The sequence below is a fragment of the Podarcis gaigeae genome (assembly GCF_964106915.1).
Source record: "Podarcis gaigeae genome assembly, chromosome: 13".
NCBI classification, from domain to species: domain Eukaryota; kingdom Metazoa; phylum Chordata; class Lepidosauria; order Squamata; family Lacertidae; genus Podarcis; species Podarcis gaigeae.
In genome coordinates, this window is record NC_139689.1 from 45,454,408 (window position 1) to 45,479,180 (window position 24,773).

At 42.7% G+C, this 24,773-nt stretch overlaps 1 protein-coding gene across 1 annotated transcript; it reads left to right on the forward strand.

Moving 5' to 3' along the window:
* The first annotated feature begins 15,371 nt into the window (after positions 1-15,371).
* LOC310830140 (E3 ubiquitin-protein ligase RNF113A-like) lies at positions 15,372-24,163 on the forward strand. Its single transcript, XM_083709791.1, has 10 exons — positions 15,372-15,770; positions 16,647-16,723; positions 16,809-16,913; positions 17,677-17,784; positions 18,190-18,299; positions 19,734-19,840; positions 19,991-20,080; positions 21,779-21,872; positions 22,592-22,698; positions 24,014-24,163. Exons 1-10 carry the CDS (start codon positions 15,671-15,673, stop codon positions 24,145-24,147), a joined length of 1,032 nt encoding a protein of 343 aa, XP_083565917.1. The 5' UTR covers positions 15,372-15,670; the 3' UTR covers positions 24,148-24,163.
* The last annotated feature ends 610 nt before the right edge of the window (positions 24,164-24,773 follow it).

A 24,773-nucleotide genomic window follows, 5' to 3' on the forward strand; every position in this document is an offset into this window, starting at 1 on the left:
TTTTAACCCAAGGTACTATTTCTGGGTTAGTGGAGTCTGTAACCTGAAGCGTCTGTAACCCGAGGTACCACTGTAATCCAAACTGTGTCCCGAGCATCTCAACTAGGTCTATGCGGGTAGTTAGAAATAAAATTAAGGCACATGTCAATTTTAATAACACCATAAATACAGGAAGTAGCTGAGAAGGAAAACATCAGGAGTACCAGATGGTTTACAGCAAACCGTTTTCTATATTAATAAGTTCCTTGGTCTGTAAATAGCAGACACTTTTGACACTTTAATAGGAACATGCTGCACTATTTAAACTGTGAAAGCAGGGGTCTGATTCATACAGCTGTCTTCTACATTTTGCTGCATGGAATAAGCCTCCCCCGACAGGCAGAGGAGTATTCCATTCCGTGACAAGCCTATGAGTTCCTGAATTCAGACTGATACGGAAGGGGGGGCATGTCTTCTTCACCTTCTTCTTCGCTACAATATATCCATTTGTTTCCAATTGTCAATGTCAGAAGGGCCTAAAATCTATAAAATTCATGGAAAATCAACGTGCCAATTTGCTCAATTTCTCTAGGACTCCATGACACCTTCCCTGTCCTCCATAATCCCTCCAGCAAGGTGTCAAGACCCTAATCCTGTCAAATCACTCTGCCAAGCCTTTCCTCCAGGCAATACCAGTACATGGACCATTGTCTTCTCATCACTGGTACTCAGGATATGCTTATCTGCGCATATCTCCAGCTCTGCATACAGTATTCCCCCCTCCCTCCTCCATATGTTAATCCTGTGTAACCCAACCTCTTCTTAATGTATTCATGATGTAATCTGTGTAACCCAACCTCTTCTTAATGTATTCATGATGTAGCTGGGATGTGTTGTGCACTGTATTCTGGGGCATGGAGGGAAGTTTCAAAAGTTCATGTCACCCCTTTCTCGCTGTTCAATCTCGCCTTGAACCTGTTGCGCAATAAACTTGGATCTTCTGCAGCTTGCTCCTGTCTCTGGCTGAGCTCATTTTCCTCCGCAGGGACCCGCGGACTTAGTCCGACGAGCTGGGTGGCAGAGCAGCCTCGCACCCAGATTTTACCGTAACAAGACCTTCATGAATTCTGCCCTCAAATATTCCACCCCTTGCACTTACATCCGCTTTCCTATTCCGCACAGCCATTGGTTCCCATTTGTGAAATATATTGGCATTGTTTTCAGCCCTCCTACTCCACAGTTAAGCAGAGATTGGACGGCCATCTCTCATGGATGCCTTGGTTGAGCTCCCTGAATTGCAGGCGTTTGGCAAAGATGACCCTGCAGGTCCCTTCCAAGTCTTAAAGGAGAGAGCAGGCACTATACAAATCTTCTTGAGGGCTTGTAAGTGTTCCACAAAAGGCTAGTCACATATAGAGTTCGATATGGGGATATTGTCATGGAAACAGTTTATCTGAGCTAGTGAGGTGGGGAGAGGAGTGTTAAAAAGTGCAAATTTCAAATGTTTCCTTTCATCTTTATCTGTTCTCTCTCTTCTTTGTAGGATATATTTGCTCTTTCTTGGCAGTTAGTGTTGCTGCTAGGTAATGTTAAGACTCTGGGACTTAACGTTCAAATGCCCCCGCCCCGCCACTTTTAGATGATAAAATTCCTTCACTTACTTAATTCAAAATGTGGTCAGTCAGTGCTGCCATGCTTTGGAGACGCATATTACTGCATGTTGCTTTATTTGGTATAGGTTGCTTATTTTAAAGTTATTATGACTTTTTATATAGGATCTTATTGTTACTATTAATGTTTGATGTATTATTATTATTATTATTATTATTATTATTATTATTAGTGTTGGAAGCCACCCAGAGTGGCTGGGGCAGAGTGGGCAGGGTAATAATAATAATAATAATAATAATAATAATAAGCCCCCACATTTAAAATACTCTTACAGGCCACATGAATTCCAAATGGGGAAATTTTCCAGGGAATTCAGGCACTTACCCAGGGTTCAATTTCCTTTGGAATGAGGCACATAAAGACTGCAGTGTCTTTAGAATATATGGTTTATTGACACATCTATCCAACCTGAGCCTAAGCTGGAGGGGTTCACAGCATTAACATGCAAAGAGGTCTTGCTTCTAGCATAGTCACAGGCTTGGATTCTAGCAGAAATCAGACATGACTCTGACCCCCAGCTTCTGCCTGCTCTCACCTCTCTCACACACTAGATTATTTCCTTTCTCACTACCAGACAGGCAGGGGAGGGAGGCCCACCCATTTGTCAGAGGGCGCCGTCACTTATTTTGTTATACTAATGGTTTTCTTCTCTGGCGATCACTCGTAGCCGAGTAAGATTGTCTTCCATGAACACGGTTTTAACAGTGAGTCTGTAAGTGACTGTGGAGGCCAATTCTGGATCCACACATCCTTCGACAGTGGGGACGTAGGTTTCTGGGTGGGAGTTGATCACGGTGAGGGTTTGCCAAGTGTGCCTTCCTCAGCACGTTTCTCCCTTTCTTCCTGAGTTCTAATGGTGGTCCTTAATTCTAATGGCAGTCCTTCATTGGCAACATCCCACAGCAGCTAAACTAGGGACTGGGAGTGTCCGCCGAGACCATATAACACCGGTCCTGAAAGACCTACATTGGCTCCCAGTACATTTCCAGGCACAATTCAAAGTGTTGGTGCTGACCTTTAAAGCCCTAAATGGCCTCGGCCCAGTATACCTGAAGGAGCATCTCCACTCCCATCGTTCTGCCCGGACATGGAGGTCCAGCTCCGAGGGCCTTCTGGTGGTTCCCTCACTGCGAGAAGCGAAGTTACAGGGAACCAGGCAGGGGGCCTTCTCGGTAGTGGCACCTGCCCTGTGGAACACCCTTCCATCAGATCTGCCCTGTGGAACACCCTTCCACCAAAGAAATAAAAAACTATCTGACTTTTAGAAGACATCTGAAGGCCTGTTTAGGGAAGGTTTTTTTATGTTTGATGCTTTATCATGTCTTTAATAATCTGTTGGGAGCTGCCCAGAGTGGCTGGGGAGGCCTGGTCAGATGGGCGGGGTACAAGTATTACTATTATTATTATTATTATTACAACTATGGCCATTTTCTCACAAACAAACTTGCCCATCCAGTTGAACAATGGAATCCCCCATTAGATTTTAACCCTTGCTGGATCCAGGAACCCAGGAATCAGAAGAGGCTCGGGCATCATACAGACTAACCTCCCAAACTCACAGCAATATTTAAAAGAAGCAAATGTTATAAAAGTAGAACAGTATGTTATCTTGAGCTGCTCAAGGGTCCCTTCAGGAACAAATATCAGGAGCACTTCTTGCCTCAGCTTCCTTGCTTCTGCCTCCCCTCCGAGCTCACAGGGCAGGTTGGGGTTGGGAGGCGGCTGAGAGTGGGGCACGTAAACAGAAATGGTTTTAAGGTAGCGCAACCGGTTTGGCTGCACTGGGCACTAGTGCCACTGGGTGCGCTGCAGCAATGACATAGAATGGAGTGCGAGAGGAAGGGGGTGCCAAATTTTAGCATCATGCAGGGCGCTGCAAATATTTGAGAGCCCAAAGTCCACCTGTGATTTACGGCAGCCCTGTAAGGTAGTCTGTTGTTACTGTTGCAAACTATTAGAGGGAGCTCAGGCTGGCTTGGATTTCCATCCAACGTCCCCCGCGAAATAAAGAACGCAGCAGTCTACTTAAATTGCCTGCCCCGCCCTGATCCAGAACTCAGTTGCATGTCAGAAAGCTTTTGCTCCGACTTCCGGAGGCGGCGCGAACGACAATGGCGGTCCTTCTCGTGCTGTGAGAAGGAAGCTCTACAGAATTGGGTCGTCCGCTACGGCAAAGCGGAGACCCGCGCTGGAAAACCCCAGGCAGCAAGAGCCTGGGGACGTGGGACTCGGCAGGTGCCAGAAGCGACCCTTAAAACGTTGAAGAGACCCCGTAAGGAGCCTCGGATCGTGGAGGGGGTTGCGGCGCTGTGAGTCGATCACTACTCTGTAGAGTGAAGCCGTGCAGCTGTTGTCGGTGAGCGCTGACCTTTTTTCCTCAAAACATTCGGAACAGAAAAGCAACAACCCGTGAGTAAGGAGGGACTTTTCACAATTGAAGTCTAAATCAATGGATATTTGGCTGAAAGCGGAGAGATGTTAAAAGGAAGTCTGTCTTCCGCTGCTATTTAAATTTCAAAGCAAAAAGAGCTGGAGGAGTGGAGCCACTGTAGAGGCTTTTTAAACCATCTGATTTGAGCACCCATTGAAGCTGCTTTTAGACAAAGTAAGGATTTAACTTATTTATTGGATTTACCTTTTACTTGGACTGTGTTAATCTTCTGCTTTGGGAACTACAAACTTTGACTGAGAAGCCCAGGTACTTGGGCTGCCTGAACAGCAGAACTGTCAGTTTGCAGACTTGGCTATTGTGTATTTGGACTTGCAACATTCAGAGCATTTTTAGATTTGCTACTTTGAAATACCAGTTGGCACTTGTCAGAAACAATGTTATGCTGTTAACACTAACTCTGCTAAACACTAGCTACTGAAGGTCTTTGGACATTAAATTTGACTTTATTGATCTTATTTGATTTGACTTCTTCTCTCAAGACATTCCAAGCTCCCTCTAGAGGATTTTGGACTTACAGCAGTGACACTATTTTACTTTCTCTTTCCTTTCCTCCTATATGATTGTTTACTCTTGGGCTGTGGCATTCTCATGGGAACAACTCAGCTTGACCTTGACTCTTAGATAAAATTGGAATGAGCGGCACAAGAAAAAGGGGAGCAAGAACTAGACAAACAACTTTAACCTCAGCCTTACAGACACGTAGATCATCTGTACCTACCCTGCCGGCGGCAGGGGAGGAAGAAATTGTATCTACTCTGCCGCTGGCAGGGGAAGAAGAAACTGAGCAGTTACAGCTGGAAGATATGGCCTCAGGAGCAACTGCTTCAATTTTAGAGAAAATTTATGAAAAATTGGAGTCTTTGGATAAAAGAGTAGAATCTTTGGACAAGAAAGCGGATGAACAAACAGCCAAAATTGATCAAAATACAGCTTGTCTAAACAAAATAACTGGACAGGTGGCACAGAACGTACAAGCAATTGGGCAGTTAACTGAGGCCACTGAAGAGAATCGTAAACTGGCTGAGGCTACTAGCCAAAAAGTTGAAAATTTAGAACAAGAGGTAAAACCATTCTGTAAACAAGTTGGAGAACAACAGATGTATTTGTCTATGATAGAACTGCGGAACCGGGAAAACAATTTAAGGTTAAGGTCAATACCAGAAGCTGAAGAAGGAAACTTAGTTGAGTTCCTGACCAAAGAATTTTCCAAGTTCTGGCCTATACAGGAAGAAAAGGACTTTAAAATTGTATCGGCTTTCAGACTTGGAAGATTTGCAAAGAAAGATAAGCCCAGAGACTGTTTGATAACTTTGAGATCGAAGGAGGAAAGGGACAAGATTGTGGGTTTACACTACGGAAAGTCACTGGACATTTTGGACAGAAGAGCTGAAATTTACAAAGATATCCCGAAACAACTGCTGGACCTTAGATCCGCCTATCTTGAATTGGTCAGATTGTTAAGGAGCAACTCAATCATTTTTAGGTGGGAATTTCCTCAGGGATTATCCTTCACCTTCAGAGGGAAGAAAGTCAAGATTAAAACACTTGAAGACAGAGATAAATTTCTGATTGCCTACGGAGAGGACCTTCAGAAAGGAATTGAAACACCTTTGGGGCCTGGAGCATCTGCTGTACCTTCTTCCTTGGAACCTGAAGATCTAGAGAAAAAGATACCACCCCTTGAGAAATAACAGATTTGTTCAGGATGTCTCTGCAACTGTTGAGCTGGAATATTAATGGGTGCAACTCTCCGGAAAAAAAGGAGGACGTTATTTTATATATTGAAAAAAGAACAATTGGACATTATTTGTTTGCAAGAAACACATGTGACAAGGCTCCATAAAAAAGTGCTAATAAATAAAAGATTAGGCCAAGAATTTATTTCTTCGGACCGAGTGAAGAAAAGAGGAGTGGTGATCTATGCAAAGGAGAGCCTATCACCTAAACTTTTATTCAAAGACGAACAAGGAAGAATTTTGGCAATTGAGATACAATATCAAGGAGAGAAGTTTTTGATATTAGGAATCTATGCACCAAATGATGGGAAATCGGAATTTTATAAGAAGTTGCATGAGAGTGTCCTGGACTATCTGGACTATGACAACATCATTATGATGGGAGATATGAATGGCGTGGTATCAACCAACATGGATAAGTCACAAAATCAAAATCTTACAAAAGATGGCAGATTACCAAAGACCTTTTTTGAACTGACTGACAATATGGACTTGATTGACATTTGGAGGACAAAGAACCCCTTGGGAAGAGAAGGAACATTCTTTTCTGAAGCCCAACTGACATGGACGAGAATCGACCAAATATGGATATCTAGAGGTCTGGCACCTAAGATCGGAAAGGTGGAAATCTGCCCAAAGACCTGCTCCAACCATAATGCCGTAAAGATGAACATGACACTACTACCAACCGGCTCCTTTAGATGGAAGATGAATGACAATTTGTTTAGAGATCAGGAGATTACCAAGAAAGCTCAAAAAGTTCTGAAGGATTATTTTGAGATAAACTTGAACACTACAGTGGAAAAAAGAATCATCTGGGATGCAAGTAAGGCCGTGATGAGGGGGTTCTTGATACAACAGAATGCTGTAAAGAAAAGGACACAAAATGAGAAAAAAAATAAGATTTTGGAGAAAGTTAAAGAATTTGAGAAGAGGCTAAGATCTAATCCGAAGTCACAGCCGATTCTGAGAGAAATTAAACTCTATCAAGCACAATATTCCAAATTGATAAACCAGGAAATAGAGTGGAAAGTTAAACTAATGAAACAAAGAACATTTGAATCGGCGAATAAATGTGGGAAACTGCTAGCATGGCAGTTGAAAAAGAGACAGAAACTAAATACAGTTACAAATTTAGAGATTGAAGGAAGAAACATTCAGAACCCTGTGGATATTAGAAAGTGCTTCCAGAGATATTTCAAAAAACTATACACTCAAGGGCCGCAAGATGAGGCTGAGATAAAACAATTTTTGAAAAAGAACGGACTATCAATACTGTCACAAGAAAATAGAGTAATCCTGAACTCTAAAATAACACGGCAAGAGATTGAACAAGCCATTCAGAACATGCAATTGGGCAAATCTCCAGGGCCAGATGGGCTCACCTCAAAGTACTATAAGACATTGAAAGACTATTTGATACAACCATTGTTGGAGGTTAGCAACGAAATTTTGGAGGGGAAGAAGGCGCCGGAATCATGGAAAGAAGCCTTTATCACATTGATACCAAAATCGGAAACTGAAAAGACTCAACTTAAGAACTACCACCCCATCTCTCTTCTAAATGTGGATTACAAAATATTTGCAGAAATTTTAGCAAGTAGATTTTAAAAAGTTTTGAATCAGGTAATTCATAAAGATCAGGCAGGCTTTCTCCCAGGCAGACATTTGTTTGCTAATACAAGGAACATAATTGATATTTTGGAACTTTTGCAAACAAATATCAATACAAAAGCAGTCTTAATTTTTATAGATGCGGAGAAGGCCTTTGATAATATTTAATGGAAATTTATTAAGGGAAATTTGGAAGGGATGGGGGTGGGACGGAGTTTTGGGAATGGGATTGACGCAATTTATTCAGAACAAAAGGCTAAACTGATAGTCAACAATGTGATTACAGAAGAGTTCAAAATTGAAAAAGGAACACGACAAGGCTGTCCGATTTCCCCACTGTTATTAATTTCTGTCCTGGAGGTGCTCTTGAACATGATCAGAGGGGACCGGCTGGTGGAAGGTATTCAGGTCGGAGCGAAGCAATATAAACTTAAAGCGTTTGCAGATGACCTAGTTTTGACCCTACAGGAGCCAGAATCTAGTATGAAAAAAGTATTACAACTGATTCAAGAGTTTGGTCGGGTAGCGGGGTTCAAGTTAAACAAGCAGAAAACCAAGGTATTGGGGAAAAATTTGACAGTTACAGAGTCAGAACGGTTTCAGAAAGAGACAGAGTTGAATGTGGTTAAAAAAGTAAAATACCTAGGGGTAAATATAACAGCAAAAAATCTGAGTCTATTCAAAGATAATTATGAGAAATGCTGGGCAGAAATTAAGAGAGACTTAGAAAGTTGGACAAGATTGAAACTTTCCTTGTTAGGCCGAATCGCTGCTGTAAAGATGAATGTATTGCCGAAAATGCTTTTTTTATTTCAAACATTACAGATTGTGGACAAAACAGAGTGTTTCCGGAAGTGGCAGAGAGATATTTCCAAATTTGTCTGGCAGGGCAAAAAGCCCAGAATTAAGTTTAAGATATTAACTGACGCGAAAGAAAGAGGGGGCTTTGCCCTGCCAGACCTAAGGCTGTATTATGAATCAGCAGCTTTCTGCTGGTTGAAAGATTGCTGCTTCTCGGGGACACTGATGTATTAGATTTGGAAGGCTTTGACAATGCGTTTGGCTGGCATGCATATTTATGGTATGACAAGGTTAAGATTAATAAGAATTTCAAGAACCATATTGTCAGAAAAGCAGTGTTTAATGTCTGGACAAAATACAAAGACTTATTGGAAAAGAAAACTCCAAGGTGGCTTTCACCATTGGAAGCTAAGTCCCGGAAAAGACCCAATATGGAGGCCAAATGGCCGAAGTATTGGGAAATTTTAGAAAAAGATGGAGGTAACTGGAAATTGCAGAGTCAGGAGAAAATGAAAGACAAAGTGTGGGATTGGTTACACTATGCTCAGATTAAAGAAGTTTTTAAACTTGATAAAAAGTTAGGATTCCAGGTGGAAAAATCGGAGCTAGAAACGGAACTGTTAGAGCCTAAGACTAAGGTACTTTCAAGAATGTATAACTTGCTGTTAAAATGGAACACACAAGATGAAATGGTTAAATCGGCTATGATAAAGTGGGCACAAGACATTGGGTATAATATTATGTTTGAGGACTGGGAAAAGTTGTGGACTACTGGGCTGAATTTCACTGCATGTAATGCTTTGAAAGAAAATGTAATGAAAATGATATATAGATGGTACATGACCCCAGTCAAACTTGCAAAAATATACCACTTGTCTGATAATAAGTGTTGGAAATGTAAGGAAAAGGAAGGAACGTTCTTTCACCTTTGGTGGACTTGCCCCAAGGTGAAGGCTTTCTGGGAAATGATATATAATGAACTGAAAAAGGTATTTAAGTATACCTTCCTTAAGAAACCAGAGGCCTTCCTTTTGGGTATTGTTGGCCAAGGGGTGTTAAAGAAGGATCGAACATTTTTTATGTATGCAACAACAGCAGCAAGGATACTCGTTGCTAAGCATTGGAAAACCCAAGATCTACCCACACTGGAAGAATGGCAGATGCAACTGATAGACTATATGGAACTGGCCGAGATGACTGGCAGAACTGGCAGAATCCGAGACCTGGGAGAGGAGATGGTGGAAGAAGACTGGAAGAAATTTAAGGACTATTTGCAAAAATATTGTAAACTGTATGAATGCTACGGAGGATGCTTGATCATAAACAATTTGGCACCATCGAATCAGATGAAGTGAATTATGAAGATAAGTTAAATTCATGAAAAAATCAATTTTTAGATAATGATTAGGCTAAGCTAAATGTTTTAAAGAGTGAAATGAATATATCTAAAATTTAAGATATAACATTGGAAAACTAGATTGTAAGGTGGGGACTGTTGGAGATAAGCAGTGTCCAGTGCACAGCGGAATGATGAAAAGTACGTGCCAACATGCTCTATATTACTTTATTTACACTTCAAAGCTGGTAATTTACAGAAAAACATTTTCCCTCTGCCGGAGCAGAGAAAGGCATCCTCTCTCCTCTAAAGCACGGAGAGAATCACACTGAACTGCAAAGAACAGTGAAAAACAGGAAACCAGTGTACGTCACATCCAGTCTCCTTTCCCGTGAGAAAACCCAACAGCACTTGACTGTGGAATGTAAACATTGTCTTGTGACAAGCACTTCGCTGCTCAGTGAAGGAAGCAGAAACCAACATCCTCCCCCTTTCTGTGAACATCACTGGGCAGCGTGTTCGTACAATATCAGTACAAACCCAACTTCTGCACATAGGTACAGTGTTGATCCCTTGATACAATCTTGGACAATACATTAGCAGGAATTTCATTACCTGGCATATAGGACACCGTTACGAGTCCCTTTTGAATACGTTCCCTAGCATGTTGCAACTTTAATTGCAAGTGCTTCGTGCTTTGCTTACAACCTTCAGAATTCAGCAAAGCCAAACATGCTTTGTTGTCCTGGTAAACCTGGATTGGACATTTGACAGGAATTTTCATGTCTTTGCACAATTGTAACAACCATTCACAATCCTTAAGTGAATAAGACAGTGCATTCAGTTCAGCTTCACAAGTACTTAAGCTAACTGTTGTTTGCTTCTTGCATGACCAATCAAATAGACCCTGATTGTACTTATAGCAAACTCCAGACGTACTTTTCCTGTCTGTAGTGTCACTTCCAAAACTTGCATCTGCAAATATCTCAAGACCACCAGACTTCTGATTGTTAAATCTCAGTCTGTAATGCATAGTGCCTTTCAAATACCGCGCTATGCGTTTCAGAGCTTTCCAATCCTTAACAGTAGGATTGTTGACTTGTCTGCTTAGCAAATTACAGCTAACAGCAATGTCAGGTCTTGAACATCTGGCAATGAAGTTTAGCTTGCCTAGCACACTTCTGTACAGTGTAGTATCAGAAAATGCTTCTCCAGTGTCATCTACCTGATAACCTGTTGTCATCGGTGTGTCTACAGGGTTAGCATCCATCAGGTTTAGTTTGCTTAACACATCAGCAATTTTCCGTGACTGGTGTACTAGAATGTTACCATCTTGATCTCTCTCTATTTCCAGAGATAGGTAGTTGTTTACCTCACCAAGATCTTTCATGTCAAAGTGCTCTTTCAATTGAGCTAGGGCGTTATTGTACATTGTGACATCTTCCCAAAAGAATAAAAGATCATCAACATAAAACAAACAATACAGTTTCTTTTGCCCCTCCTCTTTGACAAATACGCATGGATCAGCTTTCCCTTGCTTAAAACCTAGAGAAAACAATACTTCAGTGAGTTTTTGTGTGCCAACACCGTGCACTTTGTTTGAGACCATAAAGGGACTTCTTCAGAGCACAAACAAATCCCTGTTTTACCTGTACGCCATCAGGTGGAAGCATATAAAGTGATTCATCTTGAGATCCGTACAGAAAAGCTGTATTCACATCATGGTGACTAATGTGTAGATTCTCTTCTGCAGCTAGCTTGAGCATAAGCCTAATGCTCTCATACCTCACGGTGGGTGAGTAGGTCTCGTGATAGTCTTCACCTGGTACCTGTGCAAAACCTCTGGCTACCAATCTGGCTTTGTGTCTGACTATCTTGCCATTTTGATCTGTCTTCGCTTTGAAGACCCATTTGCTTCCAAGCAGTTTCATTCCTGGAACTACTGGAACAAGGTCCCATGTTTTGTTCCTTTCCAAGGAATCAAGCTCAGCCTTCATGGCATTTAACCATGGCTCAGCTTCCTTTGAATCCAAATCCTGGATTTCTTGGAAACTTGAAGGTTCAAATACCTTCTTGGAGCTTTTAACAGCTGTTACTGCTATCTTAGCAAACTCATCAGCAAATCTCTTTGGAGGTCTGCCTTTTGTTGCTCTCTGTGACCTGCGAATTAGCCTTAAGTCTTCAACACTCTCCTCTTCCTTCTTAGGAGAAAAGTGACCTATTGTGAACAATGGTTCCTCTAATTCTTGATCAGAGCTTTCAGAGGGTCGCATAGAGGCTTTCGCACTCTTGAAATCCTCTGAATCACCCGATTCAGTTTCAGACTCAGAATCAGAACCTTCATCAGTGGGTGTGGGTTGTTGCGGTTGCTTTTGACTATCCTCAGTCTCATCACTGTCATCAGGATAACATTGGAAAATTCCCACATTCTCCCCCCACTTGGCATTGTACTCAACACTTCTTGTGAGCTTAATTTCCTTAGAGTCAGTCATCATTATTCTGTAAGACCCTTTCTGATAACCTAGAAAGATACCATGCAATCCACGCTTGTCTAACTTGGAGTTTTGTGGTGAGTGAACCCACATGTCAGAACCAAAAATTTTCATGTGTTTGATGTATGGCTTCTTGCCAAACATCTTCTCATAGGGGGTACAACCAATCGCTGAAGATAACCTGCGATTATAACTGTAAGTGAAACATGAGAGAGCTTCGGCCCAATAACTCTCTGGAAGATTGGCATCATGCAGCAAGGTTTTTAACCCTTGAAGCAATGTCTGATTTGCTCGTTCCGCAAGTCCATTCTGCCATGGCGAACGAGGACTAGACAAATCGTGTTGAATTCCTTTCTCAGTCAGAAAAGCTTCAAACTGCTGAGAAGTGAATTCTCCCCCGCGATCACTGAAAAGAGTCTTTACCTTCTTACCATGCACATTTCCCAACCAAGCACAGAATTCCTTGAACCTTGGAAAAGCCTCTGATTTCTGCTTGAGATTGTACACATAAATATACCTGGAAAATGCATCAATGAGAACCATGAAGTACCTGTTTCCACCCAAAGAGGGCGCTAGTGGTCCAACCAAATCAGCATGAACAACCTGGTATGGTTCTGTAGCTTGCCTACTAGACACCTTACCTTTCGCAGCCATTTTTACCTTGTTTGCTGCGCATGCCTTGCACTTCATGTGGTACCTGCAGGGTTTAATAGTCATACCTTCAACCAAGGCAGGCATTTTAGATACTGCCTCAAAATGCAAATGACCAAATTTTCGATGAAAATCGTGAATACATTCTGCATGCAAACTTTTGTTAGAACCTGCAATGCAACAAGTGTCATCCTGCACAACATCATCAAAATACAAAACATACAAACGATCAACATATTCAGCATGCAATACATAATCATTTTTCTTTGTGATGATGCACCTTTTGTTCTTAAAGGAAACGTCAATTTTCCGCTCATTCAGCTGTCCAACGCTGAGCAGATTATGCTTGGCATCTGGCACATAAAGCACATCCTGTATCGATAAGTCCAAACTGTGAAGAACAACAGTTCCGTAGCCTTTACTGGGAATTGTGTGGTCATCCGCCTGGTGAATCGCACCTTCCTGCGGTGTAAAAGACACGAACAGTCGCTTATCGTTGCACATGTGGTGCGTTGCAGCCGAATCAACAACGAAGAAAGATCTAGACGTCTTCTGGACCTCTGCAACCTTTGGAGTGAAGCGTGAGACCATTGCCTTGTGCTGCGTTGTCCTGGACACCGGACCTTTGCCTTTGCCTCGGCCTTTTCCACGCGATGAGCTTTCGCTGCGCTGCTCTGTCTTGGCCCTGGGATTTCTGCATTCCCTCTTCATATGGCCTAGACGTCCACACGTGTAGCATTTCACTGCCTTCAAAGCTTTGGCGCCATCTGGTGGTTCCACTACACTCTGGGATGACGTCTGTGAAGACTCCCCCTTGCCCATGCAGCTATCACCCTGGCGGTCTGCTCCATTCAGAATCATGGCAGTATCACTGGCTACTGTGAGTTGAGCATTTGGCTGATTGGCATCAAATTCCCCATTTGCCTCATCCAGCCTTCTGCAGCTAGCCATCATGACTAAGGCATTAGCCTTCTGCGTCATCTCTGCTGCTTTAAATCAGGCTGCTTTATACATGCTGCGTCTGTGTACAGCTGCTTCAATCCAAAAGCAAATTCAAAAACAGCCTCTGCTTTGTGAACCTGTGCCTTTCTGCTTAACTGCTTTGCTTATCTGCAGCTGCTTCAAAACCTCATTCCAAAGGCAAGTTCAAAAGTGAAAGTTCTCTCTGCTGTCTTAAATTCATGCTGCGACACTGCTGCAGCTGCTTTACTTTCGATTTCCCCCAGCATAGGAAAAATTTATCCTTCTAGCCTTTTGCCTGTGCCACGGCAAAACCGGCTATAAAAGTTCAAAGTCCAGCCATAAAGCCATTAATTAGAAGCTGGCAGGCTGCCCGGAGCTGTAGCACATACCTCATCAAATCATCTTGACGCGCAGAGATATCGTCCGATCCGGCCCTCTGCATTCCGATCCTTTGCCGGCACTCCAATTCTTTGCTCCTTTGTTCCTTTGCCAGGAGCCCGACTTCTGGAGTCCATTCTCAAAACACTGCGTTTTTCTGGGCCCATAACCAAATGTTGGAGATAAGCAGTGTCCAGTGCACAGCGGAATGATGAAAAGTACGTGCCAACATGCTCTATATTACTTTATTTACACTTCAAAGCTGGTAATTTGCTGGACTAATTTTTTATAATTTTGGAACGTAGGAGCGGGAGATGTGAGGAAGTCCAAAGAGGATAAGAAAATACGTTATAAAATGTGATATTTTTGTATGTTTTGTTTTTGTGTTGTAATTAAAAAACCCTTAATAAATATTATAAAAAAACAACAGAAAGCTTTTGCTCCATCCATCAGTATGAGATGCAATGCACAATCATAGTAATAATAATTGTTGTCCCACCTTTTCCCCTGATGGGACTCAAGGTGGATTCCAGGTAAAAATAGGAACAGCTAAAAACATAGAAAAAACGATAATAAAAAAAGCATTGATAGAATTAAAACTATAAAGAGATAGATATACTATTGACTTGGATATCTCAGTTGGTAGAGTATGAGACCCTTAATGTCAGGGTGTAGTCGTGTCCGACTCTTCGTGACCCCATGGACCAGAGCATGCCAGGCACTTCTGTCTTCCACTGCCTCCCGCAGTCTGGTCAAACTCATGCTGGTAGCTTCGAGAACACTGTCCAACCATCTCGTCCTCTGTCGTCCCCTTCTCCTTGTTCCCTCAGGGTCTTTTCCAGGGAGTCTTCTCTTCTCATGAGGTGGCCAAAGTATTGGAGCCTCAGCTTCAGGATCTGTCCTTCCAGTGAGCACCCAGGGCTGATTTCCTTCAGAATGGAGAGGTCTGATCTTCTTGCAGACCACGGGACTCTCAAGAGTCTCCTCCAGCACCATAATTCAAAAGCATCCATTCTTCGGCGATCAACCTTCTTTATTGTCCAGCTCCCACTTCCATACATCACTACTGGGAAAACCATAGCTTTTACTATACGGACCTTTGTTGGCAAGGTGATTTCTCTGCTTTTTAAGATGCTGTCTAGGTTTGTCAATGTCAGGGTAAAGATCTGTTAAAAACATGTTTAAATGTTAGAAAACTTCAGAACGACTAGATTTCTCCCACATGACCCATAGTTTAAAGGAGCAGAGAATCGTGTATTTATTGCTATATTCTTCTCTCTTTTCCTTTTTAAGTGAGGGGTAAAGAAGGAACATCCCCTTCCCCTTCCCCTCCCTCCATCGCGGCAAGCCTTGAAATCCGGGGACAAAGCGGAGGAGAAGCGGGAAGGATCGCGAAGCGAACTCGGAAGCTCTCAGTTACGTGCGAGTCTACTTTAAAAAATCATAACAATCACATTCCACTACGTCACAACGATAGAGCTGACGAGCGGTAGAGCGTCGCCTCACTGTCCGTACGCCCAGGTAGAACCGCTGTCCGGGAGGAGGGGATAGAGAGGTATCTCAGCTCTTCCGCTTCCGGTGAGGCTTCGTACTTGCGATGGCGGCCCCTCAGCCCGTTTGCAGCTTCCTCTTCAAGAAGCGTCGCCCCGCGCCCGGGAGGGGCCAGCGCAAAAGGCCGGGCAGCGACCAGGAACCCGGTGAGAGAGCCAGCCGGTCGGCGCTGGGGGTGGGTGGACCAAGGGGCGGCAGTTAGGCTAAGCTTCCTTGTTGTCATGATGGGGCTGCCATTGAAAATCGCTCGGAGAACTGTTTTTATTGCAATTATTTGCATGGGATATCCGTGTGTCACACACGCACACAATTTTTGTCCGTGTTTGCTTTTTTAATGACTGGCTTGTTTTTTTACTTGTTGAATTCTTTTATCTTTCCCAGGGCAGCCCAAAGCAACTTAACAACCTACCAAAACAAAGGGACAAACACCCCCTCAAACACATATACTGTACAGATACATTAAAAGGGGGGGGGGGAAACTAATACTGTACAGATACATTAAAAGGGGGGAAACTAATACGTTTTTAAAAAAACACCTGACCGGCTTCTGAATAGTGTTTTGTAGGTTGTAAATGTCTTGTTTAACCACTATGACCATGTTAAAAAAAGTTCTAGTCCCTGACTTCCACACATCCAGGTACCTGTGGTTCATTTATTTTGGTTTTATTTTATGTCTCTTGTTTGTTCAACAGTGGTCTATAATTGTATATGGACTATGTATATTGTCACCAGATCCTATTGGATAACATTGCTATTTGCATAATCTCCTATTACCTTTTTTAAAAAATGAAAAATATATGTAGCCATAAGAAAGAGAGCTAGCAGGCTTCTTCTGAATCTGTTGTTTAGGAACAAAAGTAAGGCAAGGTAGCAGCTGGCTACCTTGGTTCATAGGATCATAAACTTATTGCAGTGCGGTGGGAGGGCCCTGTAGCCAAACAAGGTCTTTCATGGGAGATGCAGCCTGCCAATATTAATCTGTTTTAGTACTTTGATAATGCTTGTGTCCATCCACCCAACAGGGAGCAGCAGTGATGAAGGCAGCACGGTGGTCAGGAAGGAGAGACGCAAGGAAGTTTCCAACCCCATGATTCAGAAGGTGATGCAGTTTCCCCAAGTGCCCATGAATACGTCCCCTCTTGAATGTTTCTTAGTTAACTCCCACTGATTTTCCCATCTTCTAGACCAAGAAAAGCATGAAAGACCACACCTCATACGCGTCCAGCAGTAGTGATGACGAGGGCAAGTCTAAAAGAATTGGAGTTGCATATAAGTCTACAAGATCTGCGGTACGAGTGTTTAAAGTGTGCAAAACCAACGTTAGGTGATGCACAGCTTATTGGCAAGAGTTTCTGATGCCAAGCACTTGAATAATAGCAAGTAAAATTGCAAGGGTATGTGTGTGAATCTTCCATGGCTTCCCTGCTGGCATCTGTCGTTTTCAACAATGGAGTGCCAATGGAGTGCCTCTTTGGGAGTGAGGTTAAGTCTTCGAAGGTTGCAGCGCCTGTTGCGGCTGTAGAGACTGATGCGGGAGAGACATGCTGGGGCAGGTGAAGGTGTCTAATTATTCTGCTACAGATGCACCATGGCATTTCTTCACTCTGCGCTTTTCCCAGCGGTCATTCCTCCTGTGCCAGTAGCTGATTTCACAGCTTCCATTTTCCTTAACTGCAATATATAGCTATTAACTGGTGGCCTTTGTACACATCTGCAGACCATTTTTATAGTTCTATGAAGTAACCCAGGGATGGTATGTACTTGCCTTTGTAGGTTATCCCAGTGACAGGCTCATAAGGTGCAGCAGCAATTGGCTCCACCCTCTCCCAAGCACTACTTTACTTTGGTTAGGGGTGCTTGGGTTAATAATAGTAATAATAATAATAATATCAGGTCCTCCAAGTCTGAAGTCTGGCAACCCCTGCATTAGAGAGAGCATGCATCTGTTTGAATGAATCACTAGAATAACTGCTAATTCCAGTAACAGTCTAATGCTAGCTTAATATTGTTCACTTCTCATGCTGCCCTACTGACAACATTCTTGTATCTTAGAAACCTGTGGGTCCGGAGGACATGGGTGCAACAGCTGTATATGAGCTGGACACAGAGAAAGAGAAAGATGCACAAGCCATTTTTGAACGCAGCCAGCAAATACAGAAGGTGAATCTCTTTACCGTTTAAAGGTTCCTTCCTTTACTACAAGTTTTCATACACCTTCAAGAAATGAACAAGAGTTTCTTAGTGGCATTTCTCATTTTTATTTTGCACCTCTTCCTTATTTCCCCCCAAGAGACTGCTGCTAGCATAATCTTTCTGGCCACTTGTATCACAGCCATCCTCTTCCTATTCCCTTCACAGATTTCCTCCTCCAGGCCTTACATATTTATTTTTAAATATTCAGTACTATTCTTGTTTCTGTTTCCTGCTGCTGTCTGGTCTCATCTCTGTTCTGTATTTCACCAGTGCTCTTCTTAGTATGTGGGAATTGAGCTGGTTTCATGTGAGCAAGCTGGTGTCAACCAAGCTGTTTTGCTGATGTGGTTTTTCCTCCCTGTCTCTGTTCAGGAACTTGAAGGGAAGGAAGACGATAAGATTTACCGTGGGATCAATAATTACCAAAAGTATGTGAAGCCAAAGGATACGTCCATGGGGAATGCTTCTTCAGGCATGGTAAGGTAAGGCAGGAAAGCATGAAACTTATCCTCAAAGAAAAACATTTTGCAGCACGGTGGCTCTATGTGAATTTTGTGCCTGAGAAAAATCCAGCTGGCTAATGTTTCTAACATTGTATTTTTCCAATTGCAAATCCTGCTCCTATTTCTAAGTTGCTTATGGTATTGAGAAATTCTCAGCTTACACTGCACATACATGATTTAATTTGTATGGCACTTTTCCATTGTTAAAATGGTGCTCAAGACAGCTTACAACATGAAAAAATTACCGTATTTTTTGCTCTATAAGACTCACTTTTTCCCTCCTAAAATTAAGGGGAAATGTGTGTGCGTCTTATGGAGTGAATGCAGGCTGCACAGCTATCCCAGAAGCCAGAACAACAAGAGGGATTGCTGCTTTCACTGCGCAGCAATCCCTCTTGCTGTTCTGGCTTCTGAGATTCAGAATTTTTTTTTTCTTGTTTTCCTCCTCCAAAAACTAGGTGCGTCTTGTGATCTGGTGCGTCTTATAGAGCAAAAAATATGGCACTTAATTACAAATAACAAAAACAGTCACAATAAATAAAATACAGAAAAAAGTACACAACCAAATTGAAGAGTTTCCACATTAAATCATCATAATAAAATCATAATAAGATCTAAAAATAGAGGTACAAAAAATATCAGTAACAGCAACAACCCCGCTCCCATCAAAGCCCAACTAAACAGTTCCTCAACGCAAGAATCTGATCAACACCTCAGCTTTTTGTAGCTCAAGTCAGTCAGGGCCCCACCCTCCCAGGCCAGGTGGGAAAAGGTATGCAAAGCAGGGAGCAAGTCTCACAGCCAAGATGTATACAGTGGTACCTCGGGTTAAGTACTTAATTTGTTCCGGAGGTCCGTTCTTAACCTGAAACTGTTCTTAACCTTGAAGCACCACTTTAGCTAATGGGGCCTCCTGCTGCTGCCGTGCCGCCGGAGCACGATTTCTGTTCTCATCCTGAAGCAAAGTTCTTAACCCGAGGTACTATTTCTGGGTTAGTGGAGTCTGTAACCTGAAGCGTATGTAACCTGAAGCGTATGTAACCCGAGGTACCACTGTAGTTGTTCTTAATAGATTTGCAGTATTGTGGTGAGTCAACATGCATATCTCTATGCATCCCAGAATGCTCTCTTTGTTCTAAGAAGTACATGCAGTTGACATGCCAGCAATAAATACCACCAAAATATAGCAGGATGACCGAAATAGATTTCCTGAAAATTCCAGATTTTTAAAAAAGCCAGTGTTAAACAGGTTTTGAAATATCATGTGAAACCACCTTTCTCTTTATCAGATTTGTTCTTCAAATCTTCCTACTTAAAAAAACCTCTCCATTCCCCATCTAACTAGCACTTGAACCTCTCCTTGTTCAAGAAAATCTCCTTCTGCTGTTTTAAGGCTTTTCTTTTTCATTTCAGGAAGGGACCCATACGAGCCCCAGAGCATCTCAGGGCCACTGTGCGATGGGACTACCAACCTGACATCTGCAAGGATTACAAGGAAACTGGGTTTTGTGGATTTGGAGGTGAATGGCTGTTTCATATACTTTCCTAATAGTGGATCTGTGTGATACCTGCCTAAGATTGTGCATCTCCATAAACGTAGGGGAAGTTGGCAGCAAGACGGAAATCACTGACAAATGCTCACACGTTGTATTGGTTTGCTTTTCCGATAGACAGCTGCAAATTCCTCCATGACCGATCGGACTACAAGCATGGCTGGCAGATTGAACGAGAATTGGATGAGGGACGCTATGGAGTTAATGGTATGTTGAGCAATCCTTGTTCTCTTGCCTGCAGTTGTTCAGCTTAAGATGTTTGAATGAGGGACTAGGAAATTAGGCCTTTCAGATTTGCATGGCACAAAATTTAGAGGTGTAGAGGGCAAGATCGATACTACCTTTGGGCTGCATTGGAGAATAAACTGGGTGCATGACTTAGAGACAAATTTTGAAGCTTTATCATTAAATGCTATCAAGTATGCTTACGTGTTTTGTCTAACTTTGATACTGATTTTGAGGACATCAGGAAAATTATCCCTCGGGGATTAGCCTTCCTGACCTGCTTTGTCCTCAGCACCTGCTTGCTTTCCTCCTAGAACTTTGGTATAAAACACAAGGCTGGGGAACCTGATGGCTGGCCATGGTGCCTGGGTTTGATGGGAAGCTGGGTGCCATTCCAGGTCACCCAAGCACTGCCACAGTGTCCTCTCTCTTGCCAGATCAAGATGAGCAGATGACAGCAAAGGTTGCAAGGTTTTTAGCTGGGGCAATCGGAATAAGATCCACTATTTGACTATTGATTCAAAACCCTAAAATGTATTTTATATAATTCACTTTTTATTCCTTTTCTTTGTATATGGTATTGTTGTTTTATTGCTATGGCTGATGGCTGATGCAAATAAAGATTCATTTATTCAAGTTGGGTGCCCAACACCAGGAGAAAGCATAACAGAATTGCCCCTTCTAGTTCAAAAGCTCCTCAAAAGATTAAAAAGTAAATGGATAATTGAGGGTCAGGCAGCCTTTTAACTTGTTTGGGTGATTTAGCATACGTTAAGTGTTGCTATGCAGAGAGGTGGATAAGTCACTTTGAAGGAGTGTCTGTGACAAGTGATATTTGCTAATCAGAATTAGCAAGCAATACCAGACTACAAACAAAGTATGATATAAGTATTTGTTTTTCTCCTTTTGATCTGCAAGCTTTTCAGTCACCGCTCAAGTTTTAACTAATGCTTTTCTGATGTTTCAAACTGCATGTGAGAGATTAAATCGGAAAAAGTGAGGAACAATCCATGTATTGTAGTAGCAGCTGTTTTTCTTCTTTGAATGAAAAGATTATAGCAGTTGTTTTGAGCTGGTGTGAGTTTCTTGTAAGATCATTTAGTTGATTAAAAATGCAAAGACTGCAATACAAGCTGGCTTCCTTTCTGTGTTGCCTTCCTGCTACTTGTTGGTACTTACGTCATGGCAGTGGTGCTGTTCAGATGGGCAATTTGTAGAGTTCTCCTTAAGATTTCATGCATTAAGGCTCATGGGTCACGGGTTGCCTTCTCTTTGTACAACCCCCCCATAGATCTTTGTGGGGCCTCTTCTGTTGTAAAAACTTGGAAGATATCCAGTAGCATTGTGCTTTTACGATAGCCTGTGAGAGTACTGAGAACCAGGCATCTGCCTAGTTAAACGGCTGGAGCAAAGGCACCCCTCCTTTCTCTGTCTGTTAATAGAAAAGGGTGGGCGGGAGGCAGGGAGGAGAACAGGAGCAGATGGTTTGAGTGGGCAGTTTAATAAGCTCATTAAACCTAATATTTTCATCCTATGTGCTGGTGGCTTCAAAGGAGCCTAGATGTTGAAGGCTTGCCTATTCTTGGCAATACAGCTTCCCACACAGGGTGGGCAGGAGTTAAGTCACATCCCGTTATAGTTAGCAGCAGAACCAAGAAAATACTTCTTTCTTTTGAGCAGATGATGAAAACTACGAGGTGAGCAGTGACGACGAAGAACTGCCTTTCAAGTGCTTCATTTGCAGAAGCTCCTTCAAGAATCCTGTGGTGACCAAGTAAGATGGCTGGAGGATCCAGACGCTCCTTTTGTTTAAACTTGGAAGCTTTCCACACAGAGCTATGCGGGGGACTTTAAAAATGAAATAAGAAATGTGGCAACGACGCACAGTGAGGATCTTGGCTGGGGTGCCAGCATTCTGCAGTTCTATAAAAGTGCAGAAAAAAACACTTCTTTGTATTGGGGAATGGAGTTAAAAGGTAAAGGTCCAGTCGTGACAGACTCTGGGGTTGCGGTGCTCATCTCGTTTTATTGGCCGAGGGAGCCGGTGTACAGCTTCCGGGTCATGTGGCCAGCATGACTACACCGCTTCTGGCGAACCAGAGCAGCCACACGGAAACACCGTTTACCTTCCCGCCAGAGCGGTACCTATTTATCTACTTGCACTTTGATGTGCTTTCGAACTGCTAGGTTGGCAGAAGCAGGGACTGAGCAACAGGAGCTCACCCCGTCACGGGGATTTGAACCGCTGACCTTCTGATTGGCAAGTCCTAGGCTCTGTGGTTTAACCCACAGTGCCACCCGCGTCCCTAGGGGCATGGAGTTAACATCCTGCAAACTCCGTTGGCATCAACCAGTCACAATAGCGGTGTTCTCAGTGTATGGCTGTTTGAAGTTGAGACAAAATCAACCTCAAAAAGTGGGGCAAAAATATAAAATAAGACATTCTGCTAGAAAGCTGCTGGAGCTGACTATCTTTGCTTTATGCTTTTTCAGGTGTAAACATTACTTCTGTGAGAGATGTGCCCTGCAGCATTATCGGAAGTCTCAGCGATGTTACGTATGTGACAAGCAAACAAATGGCGTCTTCAACCCAGCCAAAGGTACTCTAGCTTGTGCTGGATTATGTCACATTGTGGGTGCGCGCAGGGTAGAAAGGTGTATTATTCTGACCGTGCTACAGCGAAATTACACGTTGGATGAATAGAGGCCATTTAGAAGTTTTGTAATGGATAGGCATTATGCATAATTTCCCAGGTAATGGCAGAGGCGTCCACATTAATCCCTCAACAGAAAATATACAGGTTAGCAGCCCCTCAGGTTCCCTGGTTCTAAGCTGAAAGTGACTGCACGGCCAGATTTCAAAGGGGCCACCCTTCTGTGATCCACTTTGATAGATGGGTGGCCTCCCCCATCTTTCAGTCCCTTGGCATCAGGGGTTTTCAACTTCAAGCTGCACTTTGCAAAGAAACAAAATCAGGAATGCATTCCTGAGTCATGCTTTGCAACCATGGCTTTATAATTTGGTGCATTTCGAATTTGGGGCCACTCTCTGCTGCCATGCAGGGTGCCAGATTCAAAAAGCACCAAATTCCAGTTGCAAAGCATTATTCCTTTGCAGCCATGATTTAAGGTTCCCTGCACTTTGTGTCAGACTCAAGGAAAAGTGTGATTTGCCCGAAACAGACTTGCGGGCCTAATTAGGTTCTCTACCACCACTGTGAATTATCCCTTTAAATGTTGTTGTTGCAACTAAAGCGAGACGTTTTTTCAACACCGCTGCCACCTGCCTCACACTTAAATGATCTATCCTAATCTAGAGGGAATCAATGACTGAACTGGGAAGGTCAGGTGGAAATTCTCCTGTAAAAAACCAATCTGTCCTGAGCAAGTAACCTTTGAGGCAGACCAATGTTCCAAGTGGGGTGGTGCGTGTACTGGCCTTGGCTATTTGCCCACTTCAAAGGGGAACTTTATCCCAAAGTAGGATTTCATAATATGCTCTTCCCTTTAGAAGGAAGTTGTTTCTCAACAAGTTCTACAAACTTCTCAAGAGGTAGCTCCCCCACCACAGTAGTTTGTCTTAGCAGTAAGTGTTTTTCAACAGATGCCTCACCCTGAAGGGTGGAGGTGGAGAGAAACCAGAGGCTCTTACTGTAAATTTTACCCTCAACTCAAATGAATTTAAATATTTGTAACTAATTAAAATAAGGCCTCTAGGGTTGAGGAAAACTTGCCTATCCTGTTGGAAGCAAAAGAGCACTTTAGTTAGTGTTGCTTCTCCCGTCATCCTGTGGGCTGGAATTATTTATATTCAGTGTGTGAACACCAAAGAAAGGGGTTTTCCACTCGTTTTTTGTGACTTGGACCTTTTGTGTTATGAATCTTCACCCATATTTGGTCTTTTGTTTTTTTTAGAGCTGATAACAAAGCTGGAAAAACGCAAGACTGAAGAGGGACTCCCAGATGATGTGGAAGAGCCGGAGACATTGCTCAGTCCTCATTCTCCACCCCCCTCCCTGCCTTCAGAAACTAGTTCTGTGGCTGAATAAATAACTTATACACAAATGAGTTAGCTTATCAGGCATTGTTCTTCCAGGTAAACTGAATCTGTGTGATAGTGACTAGCTTGCTTCTCTACACACGGCTCCTGGCAATTTGTTAAACAAAACAATTCGGGGGGGGGGGGAGAGCACTGTTTCTATCCCAGCAGCCTTCACATTTCGAAATCATTTTATAGCTAGCAAAGAATGTATTCCATTATTCTGCTTTTGTAGTCTGGAGAGTTTTAGCCTCCAATATTGGGCTTCTCCTGTACCGCACAACATCCAGCCCAAGTTCATGATACTCTAGTTGGTCCTAATAAATGTATTATCTTTAAAATACTTTATAGGACCTATTTATTATAATAACAAGCAAGGTCATTGCTTTAGTGAATCACCTTTTCCATCTTACCTCCATTCTGCTTCAATAACTGAGCTTTGTCTCAGCAGAAACAAGAAGGAAAAGTCCACTGGTTAAGTTAGCAAGACCAGGCTTTAGAATTCATCGGTTTAGTCTGCTAGGCATGACACCCATTCTATATATCTCCAGAAGCTGTGCTTCCAATTACAGGTGCATAAATCTCCTTTGCAGAGCAAAAATAGGAAGACAGCTATGTTACACAAAAGCTCTACCA

Bases quoted from the DNA above. Each gene is read 5' to 3' on its own strand.
- LOC310830140 (XM_083709791.1), top strand. From the start codon at position 15,671: ATGGCGGCCCCTCAGCCCGTTTGCAGCTTCCTCTTCAAGAAGCGTCGC. The intron at 16,724-16,808 runs GTGATGCAGTTT...CCCATCTTCTAG, and splicing joins CCAACCCCATGATTCAGAAG to ACCAAGAAAAGCATGAAAGA. The intron at 21,873-22,591 runs GTAAGATGGCTG...ATGCTTTTTCAG, and splicing joins AAGAATCCTGTGGTGACCAA to GTGTAAACATTACTTCTGTG.